Source organism: Lampetra planeri, chromosome 27 (genome assembly GCF_965212315.1).
Source record: "Lampetra planeri chromosome 27, kcLamPlan1.2.h2, whole genome shotgun sequence".
In the NCBI taxonomy this organism is placed as follows: domain Eukaryota; kingdom Metazoa; phylum Chordata; class Hyperoartia; order Petromyzontiformes; family Petromyzontidae; genus Lampetra; species Lampetra planeri.
In genome coordinates, this window is record NC_136133.1 from 9,844,816 (window position 1) to 9,859,316 (window position 14,501).

Sequence of the window (14,501 nt, forward strand, 5' to 3'; positions counted from 1 at the left end):
TTTTCATGGAGAAATTTGAAACAGATGCCATCCAGACATCCAAACCTACGTCCTTCCTTGTGGAAGAGATATGTAGATGACACTTTCGTCATTTGGCCACATGGCCTGCGAGCATTGAACCAATTTCTCAAACACATCAATTCCATACACCCACCCATCAAATTCACCATGGAAGTGGAGAAGGATGGTAAGATACCATTCCTGGATGTTTTGTTTGACAAGAGACAAGGAATCATCTGTGCATTAACCACAATACTTGTGGTCAAAATGCAAACAAATAACACACTAATAATATATGCATTGTCCTTGAAACTGATTGGTCCACACCAGAGACGACTTTCTTTTGAGCCTCGTCTCAATTGGTGCTAGACCAGAGGACGCCAAAAGGCGTACAGCTCAAAGACAATGCACTATCAAAGTAATGAGGGCTCGGGGTAAGCATCTACATCATTAGTTTTTTTGCCAGAAAAAAAGGGGAAAACCCTATTATTACATTGGAAGGATGTTATTAACCAGGTATAACCTTAACTGTTTATGGTTGTTTCCATCATATCTGCCGGGTACTAGTCTATTTTACACGCTTTTATATAACTCATTGTCTGTTGTTGTTGTCGTATCCTCAAATATTGTAACTCAATTTTAACCCACTTCCCAATGTGCTATTGACTGCAAACTTCGTATATTTATGTCGTACTGATGACCATACTATATTCTATCATAAAAAATAAAACATATTTTTAAACAATCTTTTTACACGCTTTCATTTAACTCTGTTGTTGTCGTATCCTCAAATCTTGTAACTCAATTTTAACCCACTTCCCAATGTGCTATTGACTGCAAACTTGGTATACTTATGTCATTCTGATGACAATACTATATTCTATCATTAAAAAATAATTACCATCTTTTTTATATGTTATGTTTCGCCTTGGGTCTAATTGTCCACGCTCAACTAACGTTGGCTGTAAATCACCACGGTCCCTTACGTTATGGCAAGCTTCGGGGCCACTTCCTGGAGTCGTGGAGTTTTGTCATTATGAGTACGGTACATTTCATTAAAGCGTGTTTTTTAAAAGTATTTTTTTATATTACTTATTTTCGAGTTAATTTCCCCCCGCATCCCCAGCTTTCCCAGCCTCCCACTTCCAGCCCAGCCCACTCCCCCCCCAGCCTCACGTCCTCTCTCCCCCTGCGCTCACGCAGCGCCCCCTCCCCCTACTCCCCCTCCCCCCTCTCCCCTTTGCTCCTCCCCCCCCTTTCTTACCTATATAACCTCTTGCCACGGCAGCTCTCTCGCCCACTTCAGCAATGTTTTTCTTGCTGTGGTTGTCAAACCTGATGAAGATTGCTCGTGTTGCAATCGAAACGTCGTGATTTGTTTTATTTTATTTCTAACTACGTGACTTTACCAAAGAGTATAGTACATAAAATAGTACGCGTTTTCAATGCGCTGTTAATATTGTAACAAGCGTTTATACCAATGTTACTCTACAGAGTAGTGGGTCGTCGCTCCTCTTATCCGCATTGATACGAGCGGTATGTGGGGACTATGGCTTTACCGCAAAAAAAACAACCTATCTGCACAGATGTATATGGTCAAGAGGAGTATTATCAAACAGGACGAATTAACGGTGCAACGCATCTCATCTGTTAAATATCTGCAGGTAATAGGATTGTCATCGATTGATCCTGGCTGCAGACATTGGTAGGTCACACATAATAATGAAGAGAAGAGAGCAGTTTCAATGTATTACGCATACCGTTATGCAAATGTAGGACTTGGAATCACGCGGCAGCGTTCTGTTGCTAGGCAAGCGAGCAGAGTACAGTGGGAGCATCTGAGGACACGGTTGTTGTTGTCGTAGCATTAAGGGGGGAGTCGTTAAGAGACACGACAGGCGATAGGGGTGACTGAGGACGCAGGCCGGTGATTGGTCAGGAGGGTGAGTGGTTAATGACCGACGCCGGCTTGGCGGCAATAACATGGTCACGTGATTCTAGATTTGAAGCTTTCGTGACTGCAAGGATTAATATTCTTAGGTTTTTTTCGGTAAAGTCACATAGGTAAAAACATTAAAATTAATAAAAGTAAAATAAAATAAAAATCACGACGTTTCGGAGGCAACACAAGCTTCCATCTTCAGGTGGAACCGTCACAGCCACGACAGCTGTATCAAGTAAATGAGAGATTTCAGGAGCTACCACTCCGTTTATATAATGGTTGGAGAGGGGGGAAGGGCCAAGTACAGCACACTTTTATTCATATGGTAAGGTGAGGCTTAAGAGGGTGAGCCTTTGTTATGGTTTGTGACAACTAAACATGGTGAACATGGTAAACATGGTACACCTGTAATAGTTGTCTGTCAAATAATAAATAACATTGGTCAAATAAGTGTAGTTAAATCTTTTTTGCATGGTTAATCACATCTTTCCAATGATTACTCAGTTTGTAACCATCATCACGGTAGAAATTATGTCTGTTTGTATATGTGTATGGCTTCGTGTACAAACCTTTGATGGTAGCCAGGAGGTTTGCAGAGAACCTTGGTCTCGGAAAAGACAATTTCATGAGAGCCCACCGAGTTGTAGCAATGATCGGCAACGGCCGAAGAGTCAGTTCTGCCGTGTTTCAGATCTGACTTGTGCTCGCGGACACGATCAGAAACATGACGTTTCGTTTCTCCAATGTAGCAATCACCACAAATGCAACTCAATTTGTAGACTCCAGGATACTGTAAGTCAGGAACGACATCCTTCACAGATGAAATCAGATCACGGATTTTATGCACTGTACTGAATCGGACTTGGATCTTATGTTTGTTTAGAATTTTGGAGATCTTTTTGGTCACGCCTGCTATGTATGGTAACGTGATAGTTTTGGTCGGAGTTTCATGTGGCTGTTTTAACTACACTTATTTGACCAATCTTATTTATTATTGGACAGACAACTATTACAGGTGTACCATGTTTACCATGTTCACCATGTTTAGTTGTCACAAACCATAACAAAGGCTCACCCTCTTAAGCCTCACCTTACCATATGAATAAAAGTGTGCTGTACTTGGCCCTTCCCCCCTCTCCAACCATTATATAAACGGAGTGGTAGCTCCTGCAATCTCTCATTTACTTGATACAGCTGTCGTGGCTGTGACGGTTCCACCTGAAGACGGAAGCTTGTGTTGCCTCCGAAACGTCGTGATTTTTATTTTATTTTACTTTTATTAATTTTAATGTTTTTACCTACGTGACTTTACCGGAAAAAAAACCTAAGAATATGGTCACGTGAGGCTGGGGGCCTGGGGGCGAGTGGCAAAGCGGGGGATGGAGTAATTGATTGGGATTAATTGGTGCAGGGATATAGAGCACAGCGTAAAGGAGAGACGGGAGTCTTGGTTAGGATTGGAGCTGGAGCGGTTGGTGCCCGGGAGAGAGACGGAGCAGCAATAAGCAGGGATAGGTACGATAAGGATAGAGAGAACGCAGTATACGGTAGCAGTGGATAGAGAGAACGGAGTGTACGGTAGCAGTGGATAGAGAGAACGGAGTGTACGGTAGCAGTGGATAGAGAGAACGGAGTGTACGGTAGCAGTGGATAGAGAGAACGGAGTGTACGGTAGCAGTGGATAGAGAGAATGGAGTGTACGGTAGCAGTGGATAGAGAGAACGGAGTGTACGGTAGTAGTGGATAGAGAGGATACAGTGTACGGTAGAAACGGGGAGACATGGAGTGTTGTTAATGGCGAGTTGTGCATCGGAGAGAAACGGAGAGACACGGAGCGATGATGAGGAGGTGTGAACTCTACGCGTGAATAAACGAGACGAGAAAGACAACGAGAGTACGAGTCCTACACAAATAAAGGACTTAAGTCGTGTAGGCAGTTTGAGCAGCTTGGATAAGACTTATGATCCTGCCCATACTCGAGAATGGAGTGCATTCGCTTGTTTAGCTTTTCTGTGCAATCGTCCTTGCTGCTGCGCTTAAACGACATGACAACAGAATGATCGCATGCGAGGGCTACGCGAACCCACTCATCCCATCAGGAGCAGCAGAGGCGATTTAACGTCTCCCCTTCATTCAGTCTCATCGGTCCAGTGTGCAACTTTGGTCATCCAGAACAGGATCATACAATGCCCCGATCCACAAATACGAAGGTAGACATCGCAGCCCATACACTTCGTTACTCCTAACGCGAATATCTCGGCTTCATAACCACCTTGAGTGTGAGATTGTAGTCGATGCTGTGCATCTAAACGAGCAGCCCATAGGTGCAGCGCCACATTAAATACGCACTACAATGACAATAGTTTAAAGCGATTTGAAGCATGTTTTATTCGGGGGGGGGGGGGCAGAGCTTTGTGACGTCATATTTGAGGGGGGGTCTGACTTTTTGTGACGCCGCGTGACAAAAGGGGGGGTCAAAAATCCTCCAAAATCGCGTGACGTCATTTATGGACGGCCCCTAACGCCGGCTCGCCAGTTTGCGTGATGACGTCACCCCCGAGAACTCGAGTACAGTAACGCCGGCTAGCCAGTTTGCGTATGACTTCACGCCCGAGAACTCGATGACAGTAAGGGGCCGTCCGTAAATGACGTCACGCACCTAGGGGGGGGGGGGTCAGATATTTATGACGATATGTGACGAGAGGGGGTTTGAGAAATGTGACGTCACATCAAAATGCGCAACTTTAAATAGACAACACGTTCTACTTAATTAAAAATACTTTTTAATAAATGTTTTCTCCTACATCAGAGTGCAGCGCCACATTAAATACGCACTACAATGACAATAGTTCAAAGCGATTTGAAGCATGTTTTATTTTTGGGGGGGGGGGGGCAGAGCTTTGTGACGTCACATTTGAGGGGGGGTCTGACTTTTTGTGACGCCGTGTGACGAAGGGGGGGGGGTCAAAAATCGTCCAAAATCGCGTGACGTCATTTATGGACGGCCCCTAACGCCGGCTAGCCAGTTTGCGTGATGACGTCACCGCGAACACATCATCGCGTCGCTCACGTCGCGACGTTCCGCACCTCCCGATGAGCAACGGTCGCTCGGCGTCGGGCGACGAAAGAAGTCCAATACCAACAACCGCCATTCGCCACTAAGTGACGGTGACGTCACCACGGCGTCTGTGCCAGGCTAGGTGCACTATGAGGCCACGTGAAGTGTCAAATGCTCGCTGGGGACAGACCCAGCAGGTGCCATGGGTTGGCTGACTGGGATGACCACTGGTAGACGCACCACAAGCCGTGCCCCCTACTGTGCCAACCACGGCGGAAACACCAAAATAAGTCCGTGCTAGAAAGAAGTCCCAACCGTACTGCAACATACGTGACGTCTTTTTTCGGTAAAGTCACGTAGGTAAAATTTGTTTTTAATCTTTATACAGTAAATTTAGCTGACGGTCCCACCTGAAGACGGGGACTTGTGTTGCCTCCGAAACGTCGTGATTTAATTTACCGAAAGAACCAAAGAATAATTCCTGCAGTCACGAAAGCTCCAAATGAAGTTTAATTTAGTAACTTTTCATTTATTATTATTTTATTATTATTATTTTTTTACCTACGTGACTTTACCGAAAAAACCTAAGAGTATGAACCCTTGCAGTCACGAAAGCTTCAAATCTAGAATACATGACGTCCTTACGTGAAACACGCGTGACGTCACGCGGCGCCGTGACGTCATCGCCGCCACGTGAGACACGCGTGACGTCGCCGCCGTCACGTGAGACACGCGTGACATCACCGCCGCCGCTACTTGACGTCAACGACGCGTGCCCCGGAAGCGTCCGCAGCTGTTGACAATCGGGCGGCGGTCTTGATTAGTTTTGACTAAAATCAACGATCGTGTTCATCCCGATTATCAAAAACAACGTTTGACTATTACCACGGTGGAATACCCTTAGCGTTCGCTCTCTCTATATATAGCTGCCGAAGAAACCATGGGGCTGTTTGGCAAGAGTTCGGATAAACCTCCCAGGGAGATGGTGAGGCCGTGTGGCGAGTCCCGCGGTTTACAAGCGTCGATGCACACTGGAGGTGTTTTTATTTTGGAGTGGTTAGGGGTTATATTGCGGATATATAAACGTGTAATTTACCCCTCTGTTTAGGATCGAAACAGGAGGATTTCTCCACAACTATGGATGTCGCCTGATGCTGTGGTTTTTTTCTTATTACCCGCGTATCGTCACTAAAGTTGTAAATGCCGTAGTGGGTTTATGCTCCAACACAACCGAATGTGAGCGTGACAAACCTTACTAATTGGCTGTGGCGGGGTTAACGACGCATTTATATTTACGCGATCTAACCCAAACAAACTTACGGATAATATTGGTCGCGAACGTCTACGTGTTATACAAGTGTTGACGTTAACTGGCCGCGTTTATTGAGTGTTTTTGGAGTTAATTCACTTCGGACCGCTGACCAAATGTTTATTGGAGCTACACGCTTAGGCGTAATGTGTTTGGGGGGAGGATACTTTACATTTTCTCTTCGGCTGTGAATTATAGCAATCTCGTGACGCCATCAGCAGCCATAAATTGTCCGCTGATGGATGAAGGCTTCAACCAAGCGGTCTTGCAAATATTTATATCCGTCACTCCAAGTAGCATCTTAGCCGCACGCATCGGGTACTCGAGGGGAGGATGTTTTACATATCTGGCCTCTCACGCTGACATAAGCCACTGGGGTGTGTGTTTATGTGTGTGGTGTTTATGTGTCTTGGTGTTTATGTGTCTGGGTGTGTGTGGGTGTTTGTGTGTCTGGGTGTTTGTGTGTCTGGGTGTTCATGTGTCTGGGTGTTTATGTGTCTGGGTGTTTATGTTGTGGGGAGCGGTAGTGTATCGGTTAGCGCGCTGCGCTACGAAGCTAGCGACCCGGGTTCGATTCCCGATCACGGCCAACACCGGTGACGATTATCTGAACCGGTCCCGGGCCTCCCCTAGGTCGACTCGGCCTCAAATGAGTACCTGGTGCAGTGTGTAAACATCGTCACTAGGGAGACAAAGGCGGTCGGGCGTGGTGTTGGCCACCCACCCCCTCGTGTGCCGTGCCGGCCTTCATAGGTGCTCGCTAACAGCACTTGCCCCTATAGTCTGTTAAGGCTACACGGGGGATCTTTGGGGAGCGGTGGCGCCCTGCACTACGAACCCGGCGACTCGGGATCGATTCCCGCTCACAACAAACACCAGTGACGATTATCTGAACCCTTCTTGGGCCTTCCCTAGGTCGACTCGGCCTAAAATGAGTACCTGGTGCGGTGTGTAGACATGACCACTGGAGAGACGAAGGCGGCCGGGTGTGGTGTTGGCCACCCACCACCCCCTCGTGTGCCGTTCCGGCCTTCATAGGTATTCGCTAACAGCACTTTGTTTATGAACACGTTTTTCCCGTCCCATGCTGTAGCCTATTTTCGGTGGAGTGACGGTGGATCTCTTCGGCTTTGTACGTGATTTTTTTTTTATCCTGATGAGTTAGAGTGCGTTCTGAACATGTCCCAAACAGTATGTAGGTTCTATACTGCGTGTTCAGGTTGTAAGTGCTTCATCGCAAACAACACTTGCCCCAACAATCTGTTAAGGGCCATACGGGGGATCTTTATTCATGTTGTAGCGCGTGTTGCTTATAGTATAATATTTGACATTTTGCTTCATGTGCTGGGGAGATTTTTTTCAGAAACTGGAGAATCCCGTGGAGAAAAATGTCGGACATCTTAGCGAACGACACCCCAATACAACCCGAAAAACACATTGGGAGAGCTTCACAGCACAGTCGCGGAAGCCCACGCAGTAGCATCTGTGTGTGGGCTTTATGGGCGATCTCTGCATTTGCATCTGTTAGCCAGTAAATGTCTGCACAAGTTGAACGCCCGATCAATGTTTGTGTGCCGGACAGGTGAACGAGTGGTCCACGCAACTCCGCAAAGAGATGCGAGGCATCGACAGGCAGATACGCAGTGAGATTCCCGCACGCACAGACTCGCGCACATTGCTAGAGATAAAAAAAAGCTATAAACATTTTTTTATTTGACCAGGTAAGGTCCACTGAGCTATGTAGCTCTCTTTCAGAAGCGACCTAGCCACAAACGATAGCTCAATGTAGTGGCTTGTCACGTGGAAATTTAAAGCAGCCAAATACACGCGACCATGGGGAGAACATGCAAACTCTAAATATACAGCAAGCATCAGGGTCGGGATCAAACCCACGACATCCTATAAACCAGGCGAGGTAGTTAACATCTTGCCACAGTGGCGCCACGGTGACCAATACAGTCAACTTTCAATTATTCTGTGGATATACCATGCTTGCAAATAAATAAAATGTTTACATGAGCACGCTGGTTTAATTATTATCTGCTCCTCACTCATCGTGGGTTAGCGACTCACATGGGTGCCACAGTGGTGAGATGTTAACTACCTCTCCTGTATAAAGGAGGTTGTGGGTTTAATCCCGACTCTGACGCCTGTATATTTGGAGTTTGCATGTTATCCCTGTGGTCACGTGGATTTTTCTCCCGGTCCGCTGGTTTTTTCCCTCCACATTTAGAATGAACATGAGTTTAGAGTATTTCACTGCTAGAAATTTCCGGATGACAAGCCACTTCGTTGAGCTTTCATTTGTGCCAAGTCGCTTCTGAAAAAGAGCTACATAGCTCAGTGGGCCTTGCCTGGTAAAATAAAAAAAGAATGGTAATAGTAATTATCCGCTCCACACTCATCGTGGGTCAGCGACTCACATGCCCACGTGACCTAGAATAACTTAAGGAACCAGTAAACACGGTGGGACACGTTCTCTGTGCGCGTGCCCAGGCATCCAGCGCGAGGAAGATAAGGTGAAGCGCTCCCTGAAGGATGCCGCCAAGAAGAATGAGCGCGAGGTCTGCGTCATCCTGGCCAAGGAGCTGATCCGCTCGCGCCGCGCCATCTCCAAGCTGCACGCCTCCAAGGCTCAGATGAACAGCGTCATCATGACCATGAAGAACCAGCTGTGTGCGTGACTGAGTGTGTCTTTGTGCCTGTGGCTGTGTGTGTGCGGGGATCGGTGACAGTAGCGCTGTGTGACTGTGTGTATGGAGTTGCCGATGACTGGTTCCAGTAGTGTAAAGATCGGCCTCTGTGGAGGAGGCTTATGAAGGATGCTCTTGGGCAGTTGGAGGCAGTTGCCCTCCAACAACCACGGAGGGTGAAGGAACGATGTTCACAACAACGACCGGAGTGCTGGTTGGCTAAAACACAGCAATTTGGCACAGTAGGAAGCACAGGTGGTCCATCTTCCAGTCATCTCAGTCAACCCATAACACCTGGGTCTGTCCCATGATTTTTTGCCTGCGAACCTTCGACGCATCACGTGGCCTGGCACAAGTGCCGTGGTGACGTCACCACCACTTATTGGCGAACATCGGAAAACAAAGGCACGCTAGGCGTGGACCTGGCCACCCACCCCCTCGTCTGCCGTGACGGCCGTCATAGGTGCTTGCGAACAGCACTAGCCCTAACAGCCTGTAAAGGCTATACGTGTGTACTTTGTGGTGATGTGTGTGCTGTATGTGCACTGTGTGGTGCTATGTAAAAGTACAGATACAATGGGAGGCTGATCGATGCCCGGGTGCGGTCAAGGGATGGCTCCCTATTGCTCAACCACGTTATGTATGCCGATGATCTGGTAATTGCTGCTCACTCAGAGGAGGAGTTGGAGGCGCTGCTGCTGAACCCGGAGCTTGCCACCAAGAGGTGGGGCCTGACCATCAGCCCCACCAAAACTAAGCACCTGCCTGGGTATTTTGTACCATCGGACACTACACCCCCACAACTCCCAATTGGTAATAGGGCAGTTGTGGAGAGAATGGAGAGTTTCCCACACCTTGGCATTATGCTCATGACCGGCTCCGGTTTAACAGCAGAGGTCTCCGAATCAGTCAAGCGGCATTATCTTTTCATCGGTTGCATAACGCTGTGTGGAAGCTACCTCGTCTATCATTCCGCACGAAGCTTCGGGTCTTCTCCGCCACGGTCATTCCCTCCCTTCTCTACGCTCGCGAAACGTGGACCCGCCTAATGGAACATCTTTGCCGGTTAACCAGGCTGGATTGTGTGAGGAGCTCACAAATCCTTGAAAGATGTGGACAAAGTCCCATCGGTGAGCTCCTCCGGCAGGCAAGGCTGCGTTGGCTGGGTCATGTAGCCCGCATGCCCAGCCACCGCATGCCTAAACAGCTTTTGTTCGGCTGGATCGAGGGGGCTAAACGGGCACGACACGGGCTAGAGAAGAGATGGAGTGATGTGGTACAGGAGGACGTTGAGCTGTGTCGACTTGCCGATGACTGGTACCAGTGGTGTCAATATCGGCCTCTGTGGAGGAGGCTCGTGAAGGACGCTGCTGGGCAGTTGGAGGCAGTCGCCCTCCAACAACAACGGAGGGCGGAGGAGCGATGCTCACAACAATGAGCAGAGCGCCGGGTGGCTAAAGCACAGCAAGTTGGCACAGTAGGGGGCACAGATGGTGCATCAGCCATTCGTCTCAGTCGACCTGTGGCATCTGGGTCTGCCCCGTGACCAGCCAGCGGGCATTCGACACTTCACGTGGCCTCAAGGTGCACATAGCCTGGCACAAGCGTCGTGGTGACGTCACCGCGAATGGCGGTTGTTGTTGTTGCTATGTAAAAGGCTATACAGGGGATATTTATCTTGTAAGACTGTGTGGCTGTATTTGTGCAGCGCTCCAGAAGATGTCGGGAGCTCTGCAACGGAGCACCGAGGTGATGAAAGCCATGCAGAGCCTGGTTCGCGTTCCCGAGATCCAGGCAGCCATGCGAGAGCTCTCCAAGGAGATGATGAAGGTGGTGCCTCATTCACCATCAGCACTGTGGTGACCACGATTAGCATAATCATTGTGACCAATGGCTGTATCATTTCCATCACCAGCACTGTCATTATTACCATTGCCGTTGTCCTCATTTCAGCCTTGATGGATGTGGATGGGCTGATGTTCCTGCAGGCTGGTATTATTGAGGAGATGATGGACGACACGTTTGAGGGAATGGAGGACCAAGATGATCTGGAGGAGGAAGCCGATGCCGAGATTGACAAGATCCTTTACGAAGTGACGGCTGGTACGTACGTGTCTGTGTGTGCGTATTGGTGTGTACGTGCTGTGAGAAGGCCTGCTTACGATACATGGGACTAACCAGACTGGATTGTGTCCATAGCTCACAGGTCTTTGAAAAATCTGGACATAATCCCATAAGTGAGCCCTTCCTGCAGGCGAGGAGGCTGCATTGGCTGGGTCATGGAGCCCACAGGCCCAGCCACCGCATGCTCAAGGAACTTTTGTTTGGCCGGATAGAGGGAACTAAATGGACACGGTACGAGATAATGAATAAATGGGCTTACGTGATATAGGGGGATTTGGAGCTGGTTGGACTTGCCGATGACTGGTACTTGCAGTGTCAACGTCGACATCTGTAAAGGAGGCTAATGATGGATGCTACTGTGTACAACAATGGAGGGCGGCAGAGCTATGCTCACAATCGGATTACCAGGTGGCTAATATACAGAAAGCTCACAATCTTTATTTAGACTGGAGGAATCCGATGAGCTATGAATGTCTTTTTCACGGGTGTGGTGTTGGTGTTGGTCACCCACCCTCCTGTGTGCCGTTGCTAGCCTTCATAGCTACTCACTAACCGCTCTTGTCCCAGCAGTCTGTTAAAGGTTAAACGGGGGATTTTTTTTTGTGTACATACCTGTGTGTGTGTGTAGGAGCGGTAGTGCAGTGGTTAGCATGCTGTGCTACGAACTCGGTGACCAGAGCTCGATTCCCGCTCACGTCCAACGCCAGTGATGATTATATTATCTGAACAAGTCCTGGGCCTCCCCTATATCGACTCGGCCTCCTAAAATGAGTACCTAGTGTGATGTGTATACATCGCCACTATGCAGACAAAGGCGGCCAGGTGTGGTGCTGGCCACCTACCCCCTCTTCACTGTGCCGGCCTTCGTAGGTACTCGCCAACAGTCTGATAAGGCCATTAGCATGGTTGGCTACGTCGAGTGCGAAAGAAGTTCAACATACATGCATCCAAGGCTATACCGGGGAGATCTTTGTCTTTTTAGGAGCGCTGGGCAAGGCCCCTGGGAAGGTGATGGACGCGCTGCCCGAGAAGCCCGGGGCGAGCAGCGTGGCTACCGCGAGCGGCGAGGATGAGGAAGGCGTGGAGGGGATGCAGGCCCGGCTGCAAGCACTGCGCAGCTAGAGCGCACCGCACCATCACCCCACAACACCACGCACGCATAGCAACACGCCACGCCACATGAACAGCAACCCGACACACGCATAACTACTTGCCATGCATGCTCATCACTCCATTCTGACTATCGTCATAATCACACCTCTGATTAGCACGGTTGGCTACGTACAATGCGAAAGAAGTTCAACAGACATACTTAAAATTTACATCTTACACGGACATCATCACCAACACACGCCATGCGCAAAAACAAAAACCACAACACAAATGCGTAACAGTAAACCGCACCACACATCATGCCTTACTAAATTATACACGGACATAACACCAATTGCCCCTTCTCCAAGGATAATCCTGTCAGAATAACGGTCGTAATACGTACGCAACACTTGTGTGTATAAGACTTTGGCGGTCTGTGTAATATTTGCCTGTGGTATTTTCTTTATGGGTTAGGGAATTCAGGTCAAATTTAGGCAGTTACGGCGTAAGGTTTAGTTTAGGGGCTACAGGTAACATCGTGATTAAGGTTCAGGACTAAGGGTTAAGTTTAGCATCAAGCTTTTTTTAGGTAAATTGAAAAGTGGATTTAATTTTAAAAGTTAGCTTATACTTCATGTAAGGGTTAGGTAGTCTGGTATTGTATTTGAAGACTAAAAAGTTAGGCTTTTGTGAGCTTCTCGACATGCAGCCTTCACTTGTTAGGCGATTTTTGTTTAATCATTAACAGCTGCGAACTTGTCAGGCAGCCTCGAACACATAGTCTCGGTGTGTAACTATTAAGAGTTATTTGTTGTGTTTAAGTCTTATATTAAAACCTAGGTGGGTTGCTGTTATTGTACGCTTGTGTTTTGCGGTGAGTAAAGCTAAGATTGAAGGCATATCATTTTACTCTATTCCCCTCCACACACTGTCCTACCTCTCCCCATTTCATCTCACTCAACCCCCTTCCACTCACTCCTACTTCTCCCCTCTCATCTCTATTCCCCACCATGCAATTCCCTGCTCCAGCAACGAAGGAAGTGGGCTCTTTTTCCTCTGCTGTTCCTTTAGTCTGGAAACTCCCCTTACCCCATCCCTCTCTGCTATCAGGTCCCTGCCTCTATTTAAATTCACACTACAATTTCTGTCTCTGCCTGACTGCCTGTTTCTCAATAAACAAACATGCCCACTTTCTGTAGGTGTTGAGATGAGGTTGCATTTATACGCCATATAAATCCACAGAGTATTTTATTGTTTTTCGTGCAAAATGTTATAAACGTGTGGTTTAAGTTCGCAAATCAATCTGTGAAACTCAAATCATCGGAACATTATAAACATCTCTATCGACAGAAAAAAACATGGTCGCCCAGATAAAATAATGACCAATTTTGGAAAGATGTCAGATAGCGGGAGTCAAACTCAGGCTAATGTGTCTTGTCGCACTGCACTAACCACTTCAGGATATATACTGCACACCCTTATATACAATACACTTAATACCAAAATCACAATGCGCCCGATTTTGTATCATTCTAAGCATGGTTGCGCTTGGATAGGTGATGGCCTGTAATGCTGCACTGTAGGAAAGGGGGGGGGAGAGGAATTTGGTGCCGGCCCCCCACCTGGGTTTTCCTCGCTTGTCCGGTTCCTCCTCGCGTCTCCGTTGAGTCTTTCTCTGCGGGGCTACGTGTTGGTTCTGCAGAGGGCAGTGCACCAACATCGTTTGTACTGTTATGTTGCCCTGATTGTTGTGCCACGCATTCACTAACTTAGGTCAAATAACCCCCCACACAACTCACAATGCGCGGGTGAATCTCGTCCAGCAGCGGATTGGCCAAGGAAGGTACGCACGTGTCACGTGATATCTTATATACTGGAAGGCCGCTACGTTTGAAAAATGGCGGAATACAAAGTGTTTCGTTTTGCTCATTTCATGTGTTGGCGGGGCTAGAGCCAGTGGTGGATATTCCATTGGCTGGGGCCAGTCGGGTTCATAAAACGGCACAGGTTAGCGTCTCGCAAAGTGGTACTTCATGTTATGTACGCTGAAGTGATTCGTTATGCGAGCCCCACGTGTTTAACTGTTTTACTATTTGAGTTCATGATTTCATGTCAACCAGTTGTGGGAAACAATAGAAAAGACGCTGTCGCCTCAACAGACCTGGTTTTCACCTGAGGACGGCTACTTGCGTCGTGGCCGAAACGTCGTGAGAATTATTGTATTATGTTTTATTTTTATTATTTTATTACTTCCCTTCTACGTGACTTTACCGAAAGAAC

The 14,501-nt window shown here is 47.8% G+C and overlaps 1 protein-coding gene across 3 annotated transcripts; it reads left to right on the forward strand.

Moving 5' to 3' along the window:
• Nucleotides 1-5,742: 5,742 nt before the first annotated feature.
• Nucleotides 5,743-13,415, forward strand: CHMP3 (charged multivesicular body protein 3). 3 transcript variants are annotated; one of them, XM_078607463.1, is made up of 7 exons: nt 5,743-5,985; nt 7,265-7,347; nt 7,892-7,952; nt 8,806-8,985; nt 10,711-10,832; nt 10,991-11,105; nt 12,109-13,415. In XM_078607463.1, exons 3-7 carry the CDS (start codon nt 7,925-7,927, stop codon nt 12,246-12,248), a joined length of 585 nt encoding a protein of 194 aa, XP_078463589.1. In that variant the 5' UTR covers nt 5,743-5,985; nt 7,265-7,347; nt 7,892-7,924; the 3' UTR covers nt 12,249-13,415. The 3 variants fall into 3 exon arrangements, with proteins under 3 accessions (XP_078463589.1, XP_078463588.1, XP_078463590.1); XM_078607462.1 differs by lacking the exon at nt 7,265-7,347; XM_078607464.1 differs by lacking the exons at nt 5,743-5,985; nt 7,265-7,347 and adding an exon at nt 6,015-6,037.
• The last annotated feature ends 1,086 nt before the right edge of the window (nt 13,416-14,501 follow it).

Bases quoted from the DNA above. Each gene is read 5' to 3' on its own strand.
- CHMP3 (XM_078607462.1), top strand. From the start codon at position 5,941: ATGGGGCTGTTTGGCAAGAGTTCGGATAAACCTCCCAGGGAGATG. The intron at 8,986-10,710 runs GTGCGTGACTGA...GTATTTGTGCAG, and splicing joins GACCATGAAGAACCAGCTGT to CGCTCCAGAAGATGTCGGGA. The intron at 11,106-12,108 runs GTACGTACGTGT...TTGTCTTTTTAG, and splicing joins CCTTTACGAAGTGACGGCTG to GAGCGCTGGGCAAGGCCCCT.